General features: G+C 29.8%; 1 protein-coding gene across 1 annotated transcript; it reads left to right on the top strand.

The window, feature by feature from the left end:
* The first annotated feature begins 664 nt into the window (after positions 1-664).
* On the top strand, positions 665-1893 carry LOC131597740 (uncharacterized). Its single transcript, XM_058870415.1, has 2 exons — positions 665-1441; positions 1681-1893. The coding sequence occupies exons 1-2, from the start codon at positions 665-667 to the stop codon at positions 1891-1893; spliced, it is 990 nt and encodes a 329-aa protein (XP_058726398.1).
* The last annotated feature ends 14082 nt before the right edge of the window (positions 1894-15975 follow it).

Genomic DNA, 15975 nt, shown 5'->3' on the forward strand with positions numbered 1-15975 from the left:
TTGTATGAACCTTATAAGTGGTAAAATAGCCACCAGTGACCAACCAATACCTAAAAGAAAATACACAAGGAAGATGGTTAATACATCTAGCCATCGTGGGGAACAAAACCCTCCCCAAGGATCAGGCACAATAGTTGCCAGTTCGAATGATGTATCTACCATGATCCCCAGTTCATAGGATATTCTTTTCTCTTTATCAAGAATTGTTGGCATTTTCTTAGAGATAATTTTATTAATTTCTTGAATTATTTCTTTAATGGTAGAGCTCTTTCCAAGGCAATTACTTCCTCCTTCTTGGCCTTGATTCTGAAGTTGCAAAACTCTTTATGATTGGATGATTATAGATCTATTTGCTTGGTAAGATGTATGTACAAAGCGGTGGCTAAACTATTGGCAAGTAGATTGAAAAGTGTTTTGCATTCGATAATATCTCCTTGTCAAAGTGCGTTTGCTCCCGGTAGACAATTGTTGGATGGGGTTTTAGTTGCTAACAAGGTTGTGGATTATGCGAGAAAAAAAAGGTACTAGTTGCACTCTTTTTAAAGTTGATTTTGAAAAGGCATACGATAAAGTGAGTTGGAACTTCTTGAGGTACATGTTGAAGAGGATGGGTTTCAGAACCAAATGGCGGAGGTGGCTGAAATTATTGATTTTTAATAGCAACATGTCGGTTCTTGTTAATGGTAGTCCCACTAGGGAGTTTGGGGTTTCTAGAGGTTTGGGACAAGGTGATCCGCTATCACCTTTTCTTTATGTGATAGTGGCGGAAGGTCTAACGGGGTTAGTTAGGAAATCCATCGAGGTTGGAGATTTTTTTAGAGGTACTATAAATGGCTCTTGTTGGGTGGATATTCTTCAATTTGCGGACTACACTTTAATAGTGGGAGAAGGTTCTTGGAAAGATGTTTGGGCGATAAAAGTGGTGCTTCGAGCGTTTGAATTTGTGTCGGGTCTCGGTATTAATTATCATAAGAGTAAATTGATTGGAATTAATACTTCTAACAATTTTTTGGAGGCCGCTTCTTTTTTTCTCTCTTGTAAGGTGGAGGAGAGCAATTTCTATTTCCTTGGCATTCCCACAGGTTTTAATCCAATGAAGGAGTCTACATGGAATCCTCTTTTGTCAAAGATGAAGAATCGTTTGGAGGGGTGGACAAATTGGTTTCTAAACTTGGGAGATAGGATCACTCTTTTGAAGTCTATTTTGAGCTCTTTAGCAATATTCACCATGTCTTTTTATAAAATGCCGGCGAAAGTGGTGAAAAAGTTTACTAGGATCCAAAGTAAATTTTTGTGGGGGGGCTTGGAGGAAAGAAGGAAGATTCATTGGGTGAGTAGGAAGGATGTCAATTTACCATTTGAGAAAGTGGGATTGGAGGTGAAAAATATTGCGATGTTCAATTTAGCTCTTCTTAACAAATTAGATGACAGATTTTGCAAGGTAAAAATTCACTTTGGTTTGACATTTTAAAAGCTCTTTTTGGAGATTTATCATCTCAAGTTTTTTGTGGTGTTGAAGGAAAATTTTCTTCTTCTTTTTCTTTTTGGTGGAGAGATATTTTAAAAATTGGCAAAGATTCTATTCTTGATCCAATTGTTGCTTTTTGTAATTATGTTATGCATGATGGTTTTAATACCCATTTTTGGGAATCAAGATGGATTGAAGGAATTGTTTTGAAGGAGGAATATCCGGATTTATTCTTGGTGTCTAGCTTGAAGAGGGTGTTGGTGGCGGTAATGGGGGCTTGGAAAGAAGTTATGTGGCAATGGGGTGATTTTGGCATTAATCCGGCGTTTTTGGAAACTCTCAAATTTTTGGTTCATTATAATTCTTTTCTCGAGCGGTTGGAAGGTTTTAATAGGCATGAGGAAGGAAAAGACAAGGTAGAATGACACTTTTCTTCCAACGATGAATTTTCGGTGTCTTTGTGTTACGGTTTTTATGGTAAATTTCAAATTCCATTTGGTCCGTCTAACAAATTTATTGGTGCTTTTGGGTTAATGTGGAAATTGGGTGTGTCTTTCAAAATTAAGGCTTTTGGTTGGAGGCTCTTTCTCAATAGACATCCAACAAACAATCTTTTGGTAAATAGAGGTATTTCTCTTACTCTTGATAATTTAAAATGTACATTTTGTGGGATTGATTTGGAGAATCAAGATCATTCCTTTTTTAGTTGCTTTGTGGTTAGGAAGATATGGAGTGAGATTGCTTGTTGGGTAGTTAAATTGGATAGGATGGAGGATGAGTGGTTATCGTATTTTATAGATTGGCACTCCTTTTTTCAGTTTCATAAAGTTAAAGATACTAAGTTAGGAGTAGTTTGGCTTGCCACTTTTTGGACGATATGGTTAGTGGGGAACGGGGTTTGTTTCTGAAATGATGCTTGGAACTTGAACAACACCGTTCGGAACATTAAGCTTTTGGTTTGGAAGTGGTCTAATTATGGGAAAATTACACACTCCAATTATTCCTTTTACAAGTTTAATAAGGATCCGCTTTTATTTCTCTCGTAATTTTAATTGGAGTGTAATCTTTCTTTTTTTTTGAGTTATCCCGTTTCTTTGTGTAATCGGGTTGGAGAAACCTTATATAATTCATTGATTACAAAAAAAAAAGCATATTTCATATATAGATTACAAATATGTTAAGTTGAACAATCACTACTACAAAAAACACATTATAACTCGGACGTAAAATACATTTAATCTCGGCTACAAAAGCGAGGTAATAAAGAATGTCGTGAAAAATTATCACTTTATCCGTCAGTGTTTAGAAAACCGAGTTGTAAAGTTTTCAGCACATGGGTTCAAACCCCAGAATCTCTTTTTTAATCATTTTCAAAACTAGCGCATCATGTCTCTCAATTTATCAATAAAATCGAAGGGTAAGATAGATTTTTTTAACTCGTTACATTATTTATAAAGAATATTAATAAATTAATTTGTTTACAAATTATATTGTTTACCCATAATATTACATTATTTATACATAATATTAAAGTAAAAGTTAATTTGTCGGTGAAGATAAACTGCTGGATCTTCGATTCATTGAAATTTGGGGAAGATTAAATGTTGGGTGCCAAGATATTTTCAATTGCTTTTGCTTGCATTTATTTCTGATATAAACACAAAAAATGTTTGAAAAATTAATGATTTCCAGCTCAAATAAATATTTAAGAACACAAATTTTAAACCCAAATAATTTTCTGTTCTTGCAATTCATCATAGAGATTTTTTGTTGGCAAATGTTCTTGAAAACTTTAGAGTGTTGAATGTAGATATTTTCAGGCGCTTCATGATGTTTCATTATTTTTTTTTTTGATATTCAGAATGCTTTTATAATGGAAGTTTTTTTATGTTTCACGCGGATCACTAATGGTAGTGTCTTGAGCGTTGATTTTCATGAAATGGACGAAGAAATTTGTTTAAGGACGGTGATCAATATTCACAATTATCACGCCAAAATTATACTCTCTATTTTGTCAAAAACTGAGGTAAAAAATACTTAACCCCCGATTTCAGAAGAAAACCGAAGTGAATAAATTTTTTTTTAACATCGCATTGTTTACATAGAATATTAAAATACATTATTACAACAAATGCAATTTTATCATAGTCGTTGTTATTTCAACTTCTAAGGATTGAATACGTCCAACTTCTAAGGAGTTATTTGTTTCAGACATTGTAAAATATTTCTTTTTACACTTGCAATCCATCACATAGAACTTTTCCAAGCTTCTTTAAGTTCCAAAATTTCATTATCTTGAGAAAATGCTTTCATAAGAAAGATATATAGTGGAGGACGTAGATAGTTTATTGTGGATTGATTTCTTAGAAATATCTTGAGTGTTGTTCCTTTATGAATGTAGGGTAGATATTAATTGTTCTGGTTGTGTAACAAAACTCCTCGGTGTTTTTCAAAAACCGAGGGAAAAAGTATTTCCGTTTTTAATAGAAAAATAAAATAAAAATAAGGTAACTCCTCAGTTTTAGTAAAAATCCAAAGAAATAGGATTCAAGAAAAAAATGGTGAATGATAAAAAATTGAAAGTATCATGTCAAATTTTCATTTCAACTTTTTACCGGTCACTATTTTTTATATGCAATTCACACTATTTTTAGCAATAAATTTTTCAATATTGTCAATCTAGGGAAATCAGTGTTGTTTTCTTTGATTGAAATCATTGGAAGATTATTCCAAAAATATAACAACAACAACATCAACACCAATATGTGAGATATATTACAAGGATAGAAATAATATTTTGTTCAAGATAGAAGAACATTGAGGAGTTTTCTGTCTTGCAATTCATCCCAAAAGAATGATGGATACGAGTGTGGGGCAGCTACATATAAGTTATGATTAGGGTAAAATATATTTAAGAAGCGCTTTTATATGAAAATTTGATTGTTTTAGCTCTTGCTTATTGCTGAAATTGAAGGGATAGATCATTAAGTTTACACTTATAAAAAATAAAAACATAAACTGCAATAGTTGAGAGTCGATGCATGTCCTAAATTGTCTGTCCCCACAGTTATATTAAAAACCGAAGAAATAAGTTATTTTTTAAATAAAAAACACGGCATGCCTTGGCATTATACCTCAGTTTATTTTTAGTTGAGGTGAAAGTTTTGTCATGAAATGTATTATTTGTAGTAGTGAATGTTTTTTGTTACTATAAATATATGCGACATAAGTCTAAGTTTGAATTCATTCCGCCTAGATATTGAGATCGACATTTCTCTTCTTTGGCAGCAGTTTTTAGTTCATAACACAATTTACACGACTTTGGTTTGATTTTAGTTTTTTAAAACCGATTAATTTTGATCCATACCTCGTGTTCTTGAACAAAAGAAACAACAAAAGGAAGAACTGAACTTTAGAGCATTGTGTCAAGCATCATGAAAAGAAAAGAATCATCATGCTGCCACATCAAGTACGCGTGATTTTCAGTATCAAAGGTGTGATTCTCAATAATGAGGTATCGAGGTGGAATAATATAATTCCCAAGCGGAGGTGGAATCTTGTGAACCCTTATGATTCATTCAACTTGCTTATTCAAGAGATAGAATTCGAATCATCAAGCTTAATAGAGATGTGTTGATCGAAGGTTCTAAAGATATTCTTTGTTGTAGACCCATCTTGTTGTGTATATGGGAGTTTGGTAACATAATTAAAAGTCATGGATATGGATTATAGGCTCATGATTTTGTCGATATATGTACTTGCAAGTACAACTGCTGACAACCATTAAATACTCATGATGACTTTGATGATGACAGCTTCGTATGTCGAACGACATTTGGTGAAGTCTCTAATGATCTTCTGTCCAACAATCTCTGATGATGATATTTGTTTAAGAAGCTATATTAAGCATCATCAATTAAAAGAATTAAGTTTCAGATGGTGGTTAAATTAATAATGAATCAAGTAAGGGAACTTGAATCTTCAAAACTATGTAAGAGAGAAAGCGTGAAAACTCGTTTGGTCATATACTTAGTGTGTGTCTGAGTGATCAGTTAAAATATAAAAGTTCAATAGTAAGTCTTGATGTACTATGGCAATCACAAATACACATAGAGAAACTTTTAAAAACCTCTCTTTTCATAAAAACTTATTGAAAATATATCAAAACTTGTATGGAATTGATAGAGAAATATTTGTTAAATGGGAAGGTTTTTACACTACATGATCGATTAAGTATAGGGTCTAATCGATTAGATCAATGTAAACAACATCTTAATTGATTAGAAAAACTTTAATCGATTAAAACATATAACCATTGTGGGTTTTCCTTTTTTGAATTAGGGTTCTTGTCTTTTTAAAACTCTTAATCAATTAGAACTTATGGTTAATCGATTAAGTTAATAAAAAGGCCTATGGATCTTTTTCCTTTTTGAGCCTAATTTTTTCGTATGTAAAAGAGGTTTTTCTTCATTTCAAAATACGCCAAATCTCTAAATGGAAATCTTTTTTTTTTCTTCTTCTCTGTTGCTTTATCTTTATTTAGCAAACATATATCGGTTGTAAAAAGGAAATTTTTAAAATAATCTAAACTTCTAAATAACAAAATTTACTCCCTCCCTTTATGTTTGTAGTTTCTTGTTCAACGGAAACCATATTAAAAATGTAGGGGGAGAGAAGATTTTATAGCCTAGAATATTGTAGAAAAAGAAAAGAGAGAGAATTCTATTTGGAGAATATTATTGAATTGATTGAAATCGATTCAATTGTTATAGGAAACAGCTTACTCTAATGTTTGTTTATAGTTTCTCACATCATCAAAGTTTGCAAGCAATATATACACGCCTAAATGTACAATTCAAGATCCTAATCCTTGAGTTGTACGTGTTCTTATCCCACTTACATGCACTCCTCGAGCAAACATGATAAGTTTTAACATATATTCAACATCATTTTCTTATTTGAAACTTTCTGACGAATCATGATTGAAAAGAGAGTAAAAATGGGATAGGAAACCAAGAAATGAGACATACAAGTTTAGTTGAAGTTCTTCTTTCTCTCACCTTTATTTGAAGCTCTTTCATGAGTCTCATATGAGTGGAAAGAGAGCAAATATGAGCCTAGATACCTCACCAGCAACACCCTTATAAGATTCTTGCAGTAGATGCCGGCAAGTCATCCTGGCTCAAATATACTCTCTCTGCCTCTTCATGCAAGACTTTTGGGCATTAATTCTAACCATCACATTTCATATTTGATTTTCTATGCTCTTGGGATTCATGTTTGTCAATGTATTTATAAGTTGAAAAATGTCAAAGGCTGAAATTCCAACTTGCATTATTTCACCAACTGATTCTTGATTCTCTAGAGGGAAAAATATTCATTCCATATAACTTGGTGAGGTTTCATTCAACACACCAAATTTGAGAATTTGACAACTCGTTTTCATCCTATTTATTTTGTTCTCTTCATTTTTACTTTTTTTAAGTCAAACTTAGGATTATTTTAGTGCATGTTTTGATTTTAAAGTAGTTTAGCAGTTAAAATTAATTCTTTAAAATTGAATAAGTGGATATTTGCGAGTTTAAACTTACACTTCTACAATAATTTTTGTAAACAACTATCAACGGAATTTTCTTTCAATTTTAAAATAAAAAGAAATTTTATTTACATATTTCAATGAATTGATAACAATTATAAAAATTCACGCATATAATTATGAAGTCTAGAATTTAAACGCAAGATAGAGTTTAATCTAACAATATCAAGCATCTTTTAGAAATTTATTTTGTGATAAATTTTAAATATAAATCATCATTCCATAAATTAAATAAAAACCAGTTTTATTCAAATTTCAATTTTAAATTATAAAATAAATTTTAATTTATAATTTTTAAAATTTTTGGGTTTAATAAATATGCACTAACAGTATAAAATAGTTTTACAATGTCATTTGATAAAAAATCAACAATCTTCTATTTCATTAATTTTTTTTAAAAATAAAAGAATAATTTAATTAAATATATAGTTGTAATTAGTTGACAGTTTAAAATATTTTACAATGCATCACCTATTTTCTCTAAATTTAATCAGATTCTAATATTATTTCATTAAGTTAGTTAAGTTAAACAGTTAATTATGCAGAGACATTAAATTATACTGACACAAATTTAAATCGGTGACATGTCATTTTATTGAGCTTTAAAGAATGAACTTCGACAATTAAATTATTAAAGGAAAAAAAAAGCCTAATATCCGATATGTATGAATGTTATTAATCTCTGACTAGATTTTTTTTTTCAATAAGCAATGATATTAATCAAGGGGAGTATAATAGATACTCCGCCCAAGGATACAAACGGAAAGCTCTCCCTACTCGAGACAGGCGAGAGGTAAGATATTCCAAGTATGGTAATTACAAAGGTCACCTAGCTTATAGAAAGCTAACATGTAATTCCATGAAAACATGATAATATTCGCATAACATTCGGTAAAACAAAAACTCTCCTTCTTAAAAATAATGTCATTCCTCTTCTTCCATATGCACCAAATAGTAGTCAACCAAATCACTCCTACTAATGATCTCTTCGCCGGGCACTTCACGGAATCGCAAAATAAAAAGAAAGAGACAAAACTATCAAAGGACATATCAAGGGAAGGACCTAACCAACAAAACACCCTCCTCCAAATATTATGAACAACTTCACAATCACCAAATAAATGTTCCAAGTTTTCCTCCTCTTTCAAGCACAACACACATAATAAATCTATGTTCTCCACCAAAATCCCTCTCTTGCACAATTGGTCTTTTGTTGCAACTCTATTATGCAAAAATTTCCAAGCAAAAAAGAGAATTTTTGAGGGGATTCTAACCTTCCAAAGGAAATTCAAGGCCTTAACCAAAGGAACTTGCAAGGGAGGACCCGATAAGCACGACTTGAATCGCCCATAACAAGACTTGACGCTAAAAGAACCGGACGTATCTTCCATCCAAGAAAAGGAGTCACGAACATTCTTTTGCGGGGAGCATTGGTTCAGCACTTCTTCTATTTCCTGCATCAAAAAAGTGAAGCCATTGCTGGCCGAATTCAGCAGACCAACAGCGGAAATAGTGCTGGCCGCTGGCAGCAAGGATGTGCTGGCCGCTGGCAGCAAGGCTGCTGCAGTATCTGGCAGCAAGGGCCGCAAATTCCATTGCCAACCATCTTCTCCGAATTTCCCCAAATCAGCCACCGCTAAAAGATGATCCGATGTCACCTGAAATAAATCCGGAAAGACTTCCAATAAAGGTTGTTTGTCAATCCAACAAGCATACCAAAACGGAATATCTTCACCATTACCAACACTACAGTTAATTGCTCGCGAATAACTAAAACCGTTCAAATTCCATGGTTAAATTCGTCTTTTTGATAAATAAATAGAAATGTGATTTGGAGATAGAAAGCAATCAGTTTGTTGTTTGAAGTGATGAGAAAGGAAGAGGTTTATCGAAAAATTTAAATTGATTTAGAGAAGTTGTAGGAGAATGAGTTTTTTCTTTTTGGTTTATCACCACTGGGTTAGTCTGGTTCGGGGGTCAGTTCTGGCATCAAGTGGTTTCAGTCCCCTCCCGATCGCAATTTCGGCGGATCGAACTGTGATTCTCCCTACCAAGTCTAGCGCCAATCACCACTAAACCAACTAACGATTGGTTAGGATAATGAGTTTACTTAGGAGAGAAATATGAGTTTTAGAAAAATTGCAATGAAAGAGAAACTTGTTTTAATGTAACATCAATCAGAAAATGTTAAAAAAATATTAGTATATAAATCAAATAAGTGGTACTAAAATGTAAGTGCCACCTTTTTCCAACCTTTGTCTCCCACTAGTTAGAAATACTAAAAAAAATGGAGAGAATTAAAAGGATGAAGTGACGTGAGGTTGAAAATAAATAAATAATGTTTCTTTTAAGTAGATGAAGTATAGTGTTTTGAGTAAGTTGTGTTGAAGGAAAGAAGCCTTGGGGCATTTAAAAGCCATCCACATAGTGGCCTGTAGAAGCAGAAGAGCGAAAACATATTTTTTAGACCATAGACTTTTCTTATATATATTTTTTGAAACAACCAAAAGAAATGTATTACTTTAATGCACAAGCAATGCTAAATAAGTTTATTACAAACCAAGCTGCAATATACTTGCACTTGCAGAAAAACCAGAAAAAGAATTGGACATAAAAACATACTCATAACATCATTGTATGATCAGCTCCAATACTAACTCTACAACTAAAATAGGCTAAAACAACCAGCTAATGACAAGACAGCAAAACAATCCACGATAATAAAGACTCTGACTTAGAGCAAGCTAGAATGAAACTTCATGACATTGGTCGACAAGAGCTGTGCTCAAAGAAGATGAAGGTATCCATCCGCTGTGTCGACCTGAACCGGGATGGAACTCTAATCACCTAACCCCAAGCAGTGTCTTGGGCTGCATCACCACAACCCGAGAGAGTAATTGAATCGCGTTACCTAGCTCTTGAACCACTTCCACGACAAATTTTTTACTGCTTCAACTAGGAGCTTAACTGATATATCTTTTCCTCTAAAAAATTTCTCGTTACGCCATTTCCATATTAACCAAATACACGCATACCATATAACATTGAATTTTTCAGTCTTGATTCTGCCTGTTCTGCACAGTCCGCTGAATTGTTGAAAGTTTGGAATAATTGAATTATGTAGCGCAGTAGAGATATTTAACCATCGATTGATCGCCATCCAAAACTGCAGTTTTAAATCACACTAAAAAAATGTGAAAGTTATCCTTAGATAGAATTCTATTTTAAAATAATCGCCACACCAGAATTGCTACTTTTAAAGGAATACATTTATTTCAAATTTCTGCTAGTTTCAGCATTTCAACATCAATCGAATTCTCCGTAATTACACTTTACGCCTCCTTTAACACTATGGATTATAAAATCGAATATAGATTACAAAATCAACTAGAAGTACAAAGTCACCATCTTTCACCAACAAGTCTTTCATTAAATTAAGTCATATGGGTAACTAATTGACATGTCATCTGATGTCACGCATCATGGCCTACTTTGCCTATCCTCCCAACTTTTTCATTATGGAGAGTGACATTAATTAAGCTCTCTCCCAAATCACAAAGACATCTTTCGATTTTTAACCTTCCAATATTATCATATGGAGTATTTAACTTTTGTATGAGCCTCACCTGGACTATAGCGATGCACTCTTTTCATAATCAAAGATCTTAAAACACTCTTTGATTAACTACAAAAATTCTCATTTACAATGGTGGTTAACACTATTACTCTCTTTCCTTATTTTATTCTATTCCCACAATAACAGTAATTATTCAATCAATAAAACAGTATTGGGAAGAAAATGTGCCAAGTCAACTCAAGTTTGATTGCTTGTTCCTACATATCCAAATTTTATTGCAAGCTAGCTACAAGTAGAAAGATGAATAATTTATTCCAGACAAGAAGAACGTTGTTCGAGATTTGTTCTTTTATCAATTCAAACTAGTAGGAAACCTGTGCTATCGCACAGGTCTGGTCGAGGTTTCACATTACATGTATCAAAATATCACTTGTAGAGTTCTTTTATATAAATCAACCATATATATTTAACCAAAATGCAAATAAATTTTAGTGAATGTTAATCTCAAAAACATAATAGTTAACAATAAAAGAGTTAACAATACATCAAATTTTTTTTTAGCTCTTTAAGTAAAAACAATAAACATACGGATTAATATTACACGTATTAATGACTAAATTTTTAAATATGACATCATATTTTCAGTTAAATAACATTAATATAGTTATAACTTATAATCATTTATCAAAATTTAATTCATTTGTTTGAAATATCAAACATAATATAACTTATTTTACAATTCATAAATATTCAGGTAATTTCAATCAATAACTGATATCTCATAGATACATTCACATCTACCAGTCAATTAATTTTATAACTTCAAATATATAAAACAGTAACAAAACAAATAGTTAAAAGATAGACATTAAAATGATTCGTCAATCACTGGTATCTCATAGATACATTCACATCTACCCGTCAATTCAGATGAGTTAAGAAACCTCAATTGAATCCAAATGAGTTAATTCTAAAAATTTATTAAACCTATTTGAGATATTAGCCCATTTTCCCAAACGTAAAATGTATAACAACTCCTCTTAAATGCTTAAGAGTTTCTACATTTAAAGTATAATATTATACAATATAAAAAATATAATTTTATAAGTTAAAAAAATATAATTTTAATTAAGAAATAAACATAGCCAGAGAATAAAATTTATTAAACCTATTTGAGATATTAGCTCATTTTTTTCAAAACTAAAATGTATGACATCTCCCGTCAAATATTAAAAGTTTCTACATTTAATGTATACTTAAAATATTTAAAAATTAAACAAATAATAAAAATATGAATATGTTAATAGAGTAATTAGATCTTGAATATGTATAATTATAAAAAAAAATAGAAATTTAAAACCTATGTACGGTAAATAATATATATTTATTCTCATATATTTAAAATAGTCGCATTAAGTAGTCTCCATTGGATAGTGTAATAAATATAAAATATCAAATTTAAAATGCTTTGTAACTTATTCCCGTTTATAAAAACAATCATAGTTTATTCAATTTATAAAATTGACTATATTAATAAATTTTTATCTTTTATCATTATTTTTTATGATTATCATTTATCATTAAGTTTTCATGACTACCCATTAACATATTTTTAACATGATTACAATTATGAAGTTAATTTGAAAAAATTCTGAGAAGTTTTAGTTATTTCATAAGTTTACAAAAATTACAAAATCTCAATTAATTTTATTTTGTTTTATTAACCTTTCTATAAAAGTCTAAATAATTTCAAAATAAATTTTATCTCAAATAAGGATCTAAATAATTACAAAATAATTTTTATTCTTATATTTTTATAATGAAAAACTAAATATTTAACTTTGGAATAAAAAAAGATATAAGTTGTAGTAAAAAGTTATAAATTTTATCTCTATTGATTTAGATTTGTTTTTATTAACCTTTTTCTAATAATCTAAATGATTACAAAATATATTTTATTTCAAGTTAGAACTTTTAATTTTAATAAGAAAATTAAATAAAAAACAAATTAGAAGTTTAAACAAATTAGTTGTATTATAAATAAATTTTAAATTAATAATTATGAGAAATTATTTAGTTTTCAATTCAATAATAATAATTTCATTCAATATTATAATTATCATTTAATTGAATTTAAGATTTAAAAAAGTCCACCTTTTGAATGAAAAGCTAAAAAGATTGAGTTTCCGTATCTGCATTAAGAAAATTTTCATCTTCCCGTGTGACCTTTCAAATTAATTGCATTGAGCAACGAAAAATTGATTTTACGTTAAAAAGTTAAAAACATGTGTTTTAATAGCTATGATAATTACATAGTCATTTACTAGTGTATGTCTGTGCCATTAGCCTTTAACTTCATGAATTATTGACATATTTTAAACATAATTTTAATATATATATATATATATATATATATATATATATATATATATATATATAAATTCACTTATATTACTTTAGGATGATAAAAAACACGTAAATGAAATTTATTTCATTTTTAACTCCTAAGAATTGTTTTGATGATATACATTAATAATAATAATAATCAATAAATATTATTTAATTTTATAATAATGGTGATTGATTTTGTAATAGATAATAGATTGTATGACAGTACCCGTCAGGATACTTTTTAAATAAATTCATAAAATCACTTTTAATTATGATTCTTCTTAATTATTATTTTTATATCAGTTAGTTCATATTTGTCGTATCATCTTCCATTTTTATTATAGTTTAAAAGTATTCACAATTATAGTTAATACAATAGATATATTTTAAAAAGAGTATCACAAATAAATAAAATATGTATGATAAACAACATATATTTATTTTCATAAATTTAAAATAATCACATTAAGTAGTCTCAGTATAATAAATATAAAATCTCTAATTTAAAATTCTTTGTAACTTATTCTCATTTATAAAAACAATCGTAGTTTATTTAATTTATAAAATTGACTATATTAATACATTTTTATCTTTTATCATTATTTTTTATGATTACCATTTATCATTAAATTTTCATGACTACCCATTAACATATTTTTAACATGATTACAATTATGAAGTTAATTTGAATAAATTCTGAGAAATATTTGAAAAAATTAGTAAAAATATTTGAAATTGAATATTAATAAAAAAAAATCAAAGATTAAATAGAGTATTAAATTTTATATACAGGAATAACTTATAAATAGGTAAATAAAATTATAATAATTTAGTATTTATTAATTAGTGTTGATATTTGTAGGTAAAAAAAAATCATATCTAGGAATAACTAAAATCAATTGAAATATTGTATAATAATTTGACATTTATTTTTTTACACAACTTAATACATATTTATTAATTTCGGAGGCTACGTGGGGAGCTTAAAAAACTCCTCTCGGATGGATTAGTCGGCACGGAAGGAAGGATACCACTCTATTAAATATATATATATATATATATATATATATATATATATATATATATATATATATATATATAAGAAATTATAATAAATTATTAAAATATCTAAAATAGTACTTATAAGAAATTATTTAAACCAATATTCTTTAAGTTCTTTTAAAAAGAAAAAAACTTATAAAAGATTTTTGAACAAAATATTCAAATTATAAAAAATATTTAAAATAAAAATCTGAGATTATATGAATACTGAGATTGTTTGTTGCTGGTTATGTCATGCTGCAAGTTGCAACTCAAAACATGTTTAAATCAGATATCTATATAACTCGAAATCATATATCTCATTTTATAGGGAAGCATTAGAAACCAAGCATGCAAATACTAATAATGTATGTAATGTTAAGTTGGTGAGAAGCATAGCTGAACAACTATTCGAAAATTACAAAAACAGTGACAAAGATGAGATAAAGGCTACATTGAAATGAAAATGCATCAGCAGTTTCTCCGGCAAAATCATAGGAAGGCTACATTGAAATGAAAATGCATCAGCAGTTTCTCCGGCAAAATCAGAGGCGGGATTAGAAGCATCAACAACACACACTCCTATAGATCTCAATATATAAATTATTAAATCAAACAAAACAAAATCGAACAAAACATCAAAAACAGTTTCAATTTATAATAAACAAACTAATCAATATAATGGAAATAATTATATTACATATGTCAGTAGAAATCTTCAATTATTCATAGCATATATAACTGCACTTTCATTTCGGCCATATTGTAGATTCAACCATATTACAGATTCAGCGATATGGCTATTCCAAAACATCTTCAAGAGTGATTATTGGAGAAGAAGCCGTGTTGTTTGATTTCGCGCATAACCAATGAGGCGAAAATATTGAAGACTTCTGATATTGTACAAAACCAAGCAAAACAGCCCATACTAACTACATGAAAATCACAATCTGACCAGAACATATCAGGCTAATTGGGCCGTATAAACCACCTGTGAAGGAAAGGATTGCCCTCTGCTGCAAATGGACCCTGCATAAATTAAGGAAACAAAAATGGCTTCAAGTTCAAAATAGAAAAAAGTGGGAATAGAAATAAATATGTGGTGTCAAGCCAACCAACAAAACAAAAGGTTAAATTAGATTCCAAAGATTAACAAACTTGGAAGCATGCTTGTACAATAACAAAAGACAACACTAAAAAAAATTCTTATCTTTTCTCAGTCTACCATTCTACTGAGTTTGAAAAGTAAACAAATATATTTAATATAAATTGATTTAAGTGATGATTTAATAGTTACTTATATGTACTCATTTTTCTATTCATTTTTCAACGCATAATAAGTTTTTTATGTGAAGTTAGAAAGATTGTTTACCTGACAGAAGACAAATGTGTTGAAAATATGTTTAAAACTATATTAGCATTGTGACCCATGAAGAAAAAGATCCATTTCTCCACTGTCTGAAGAAACCATATTATCACAAATTGACACCATACTTGTCGTAAGATTTTTCTCCATATGACACTACTAATGAAATCCCTTTTCCTTCCTACCGATTCATGCTTCATCAAATCATCGATTCTTGCTCTCATTTTCAAACTCACCTTTGTATAATATCCGTTGGATTGAAAAGTGTACTTATAGGAGAGAAAACCTCCATGTCTGCCTTAAGAGCATAGTCCTGTAGTAACAAAACAAAAATCAAAATGCCTTTAACTCATTATTAACTCTCATTCCAAGCCAAGCATATAACCGCAAACCGCAAAGTAGCTTAGTAACTGCAATAGCAGAAAAACACAGGGAAATAGTAAGAACCCAAATTTGTCGCACAAATTAGTATCAAATTAGTACGTAGAATCATCAAATGTGCATATCGAAAAACTAAACGTACCGGGTAGTTAAAT

This window comes from Vicia villosa, linkage group LG4 (genome assembly GCF_029867415.1).
Source record: "Vicia villosa cultivar HV-30 ecotype Madison, WI linkage group LG4, Vvil1.0, whole genome shotgun sequence".
NCBI classification, from domain to species: Eukaryota; Viridiplantae; Streptophyta; class Magnoliopsida; order Fabales; family Fabaceae; genus Vicia; species Vicia villosa.

Bases quoted from the DNA above. Each gene is read 5' to 3' on its own strand.
- LOC131597740 (XM_058870415.1), top strand. From the start codon at position 665: ATGTCGGTTCTTGTTAATGGTAGTCCCACTAGGGAGTTTGGGGTTTCT. The intron at 1,442-1,680 runs GTAAAAATTCAC...ATTGTTTTGAAG, and splicing joins TAGATGACAGATTTTGCAAG to GAGGAATATCCGGATTTATT.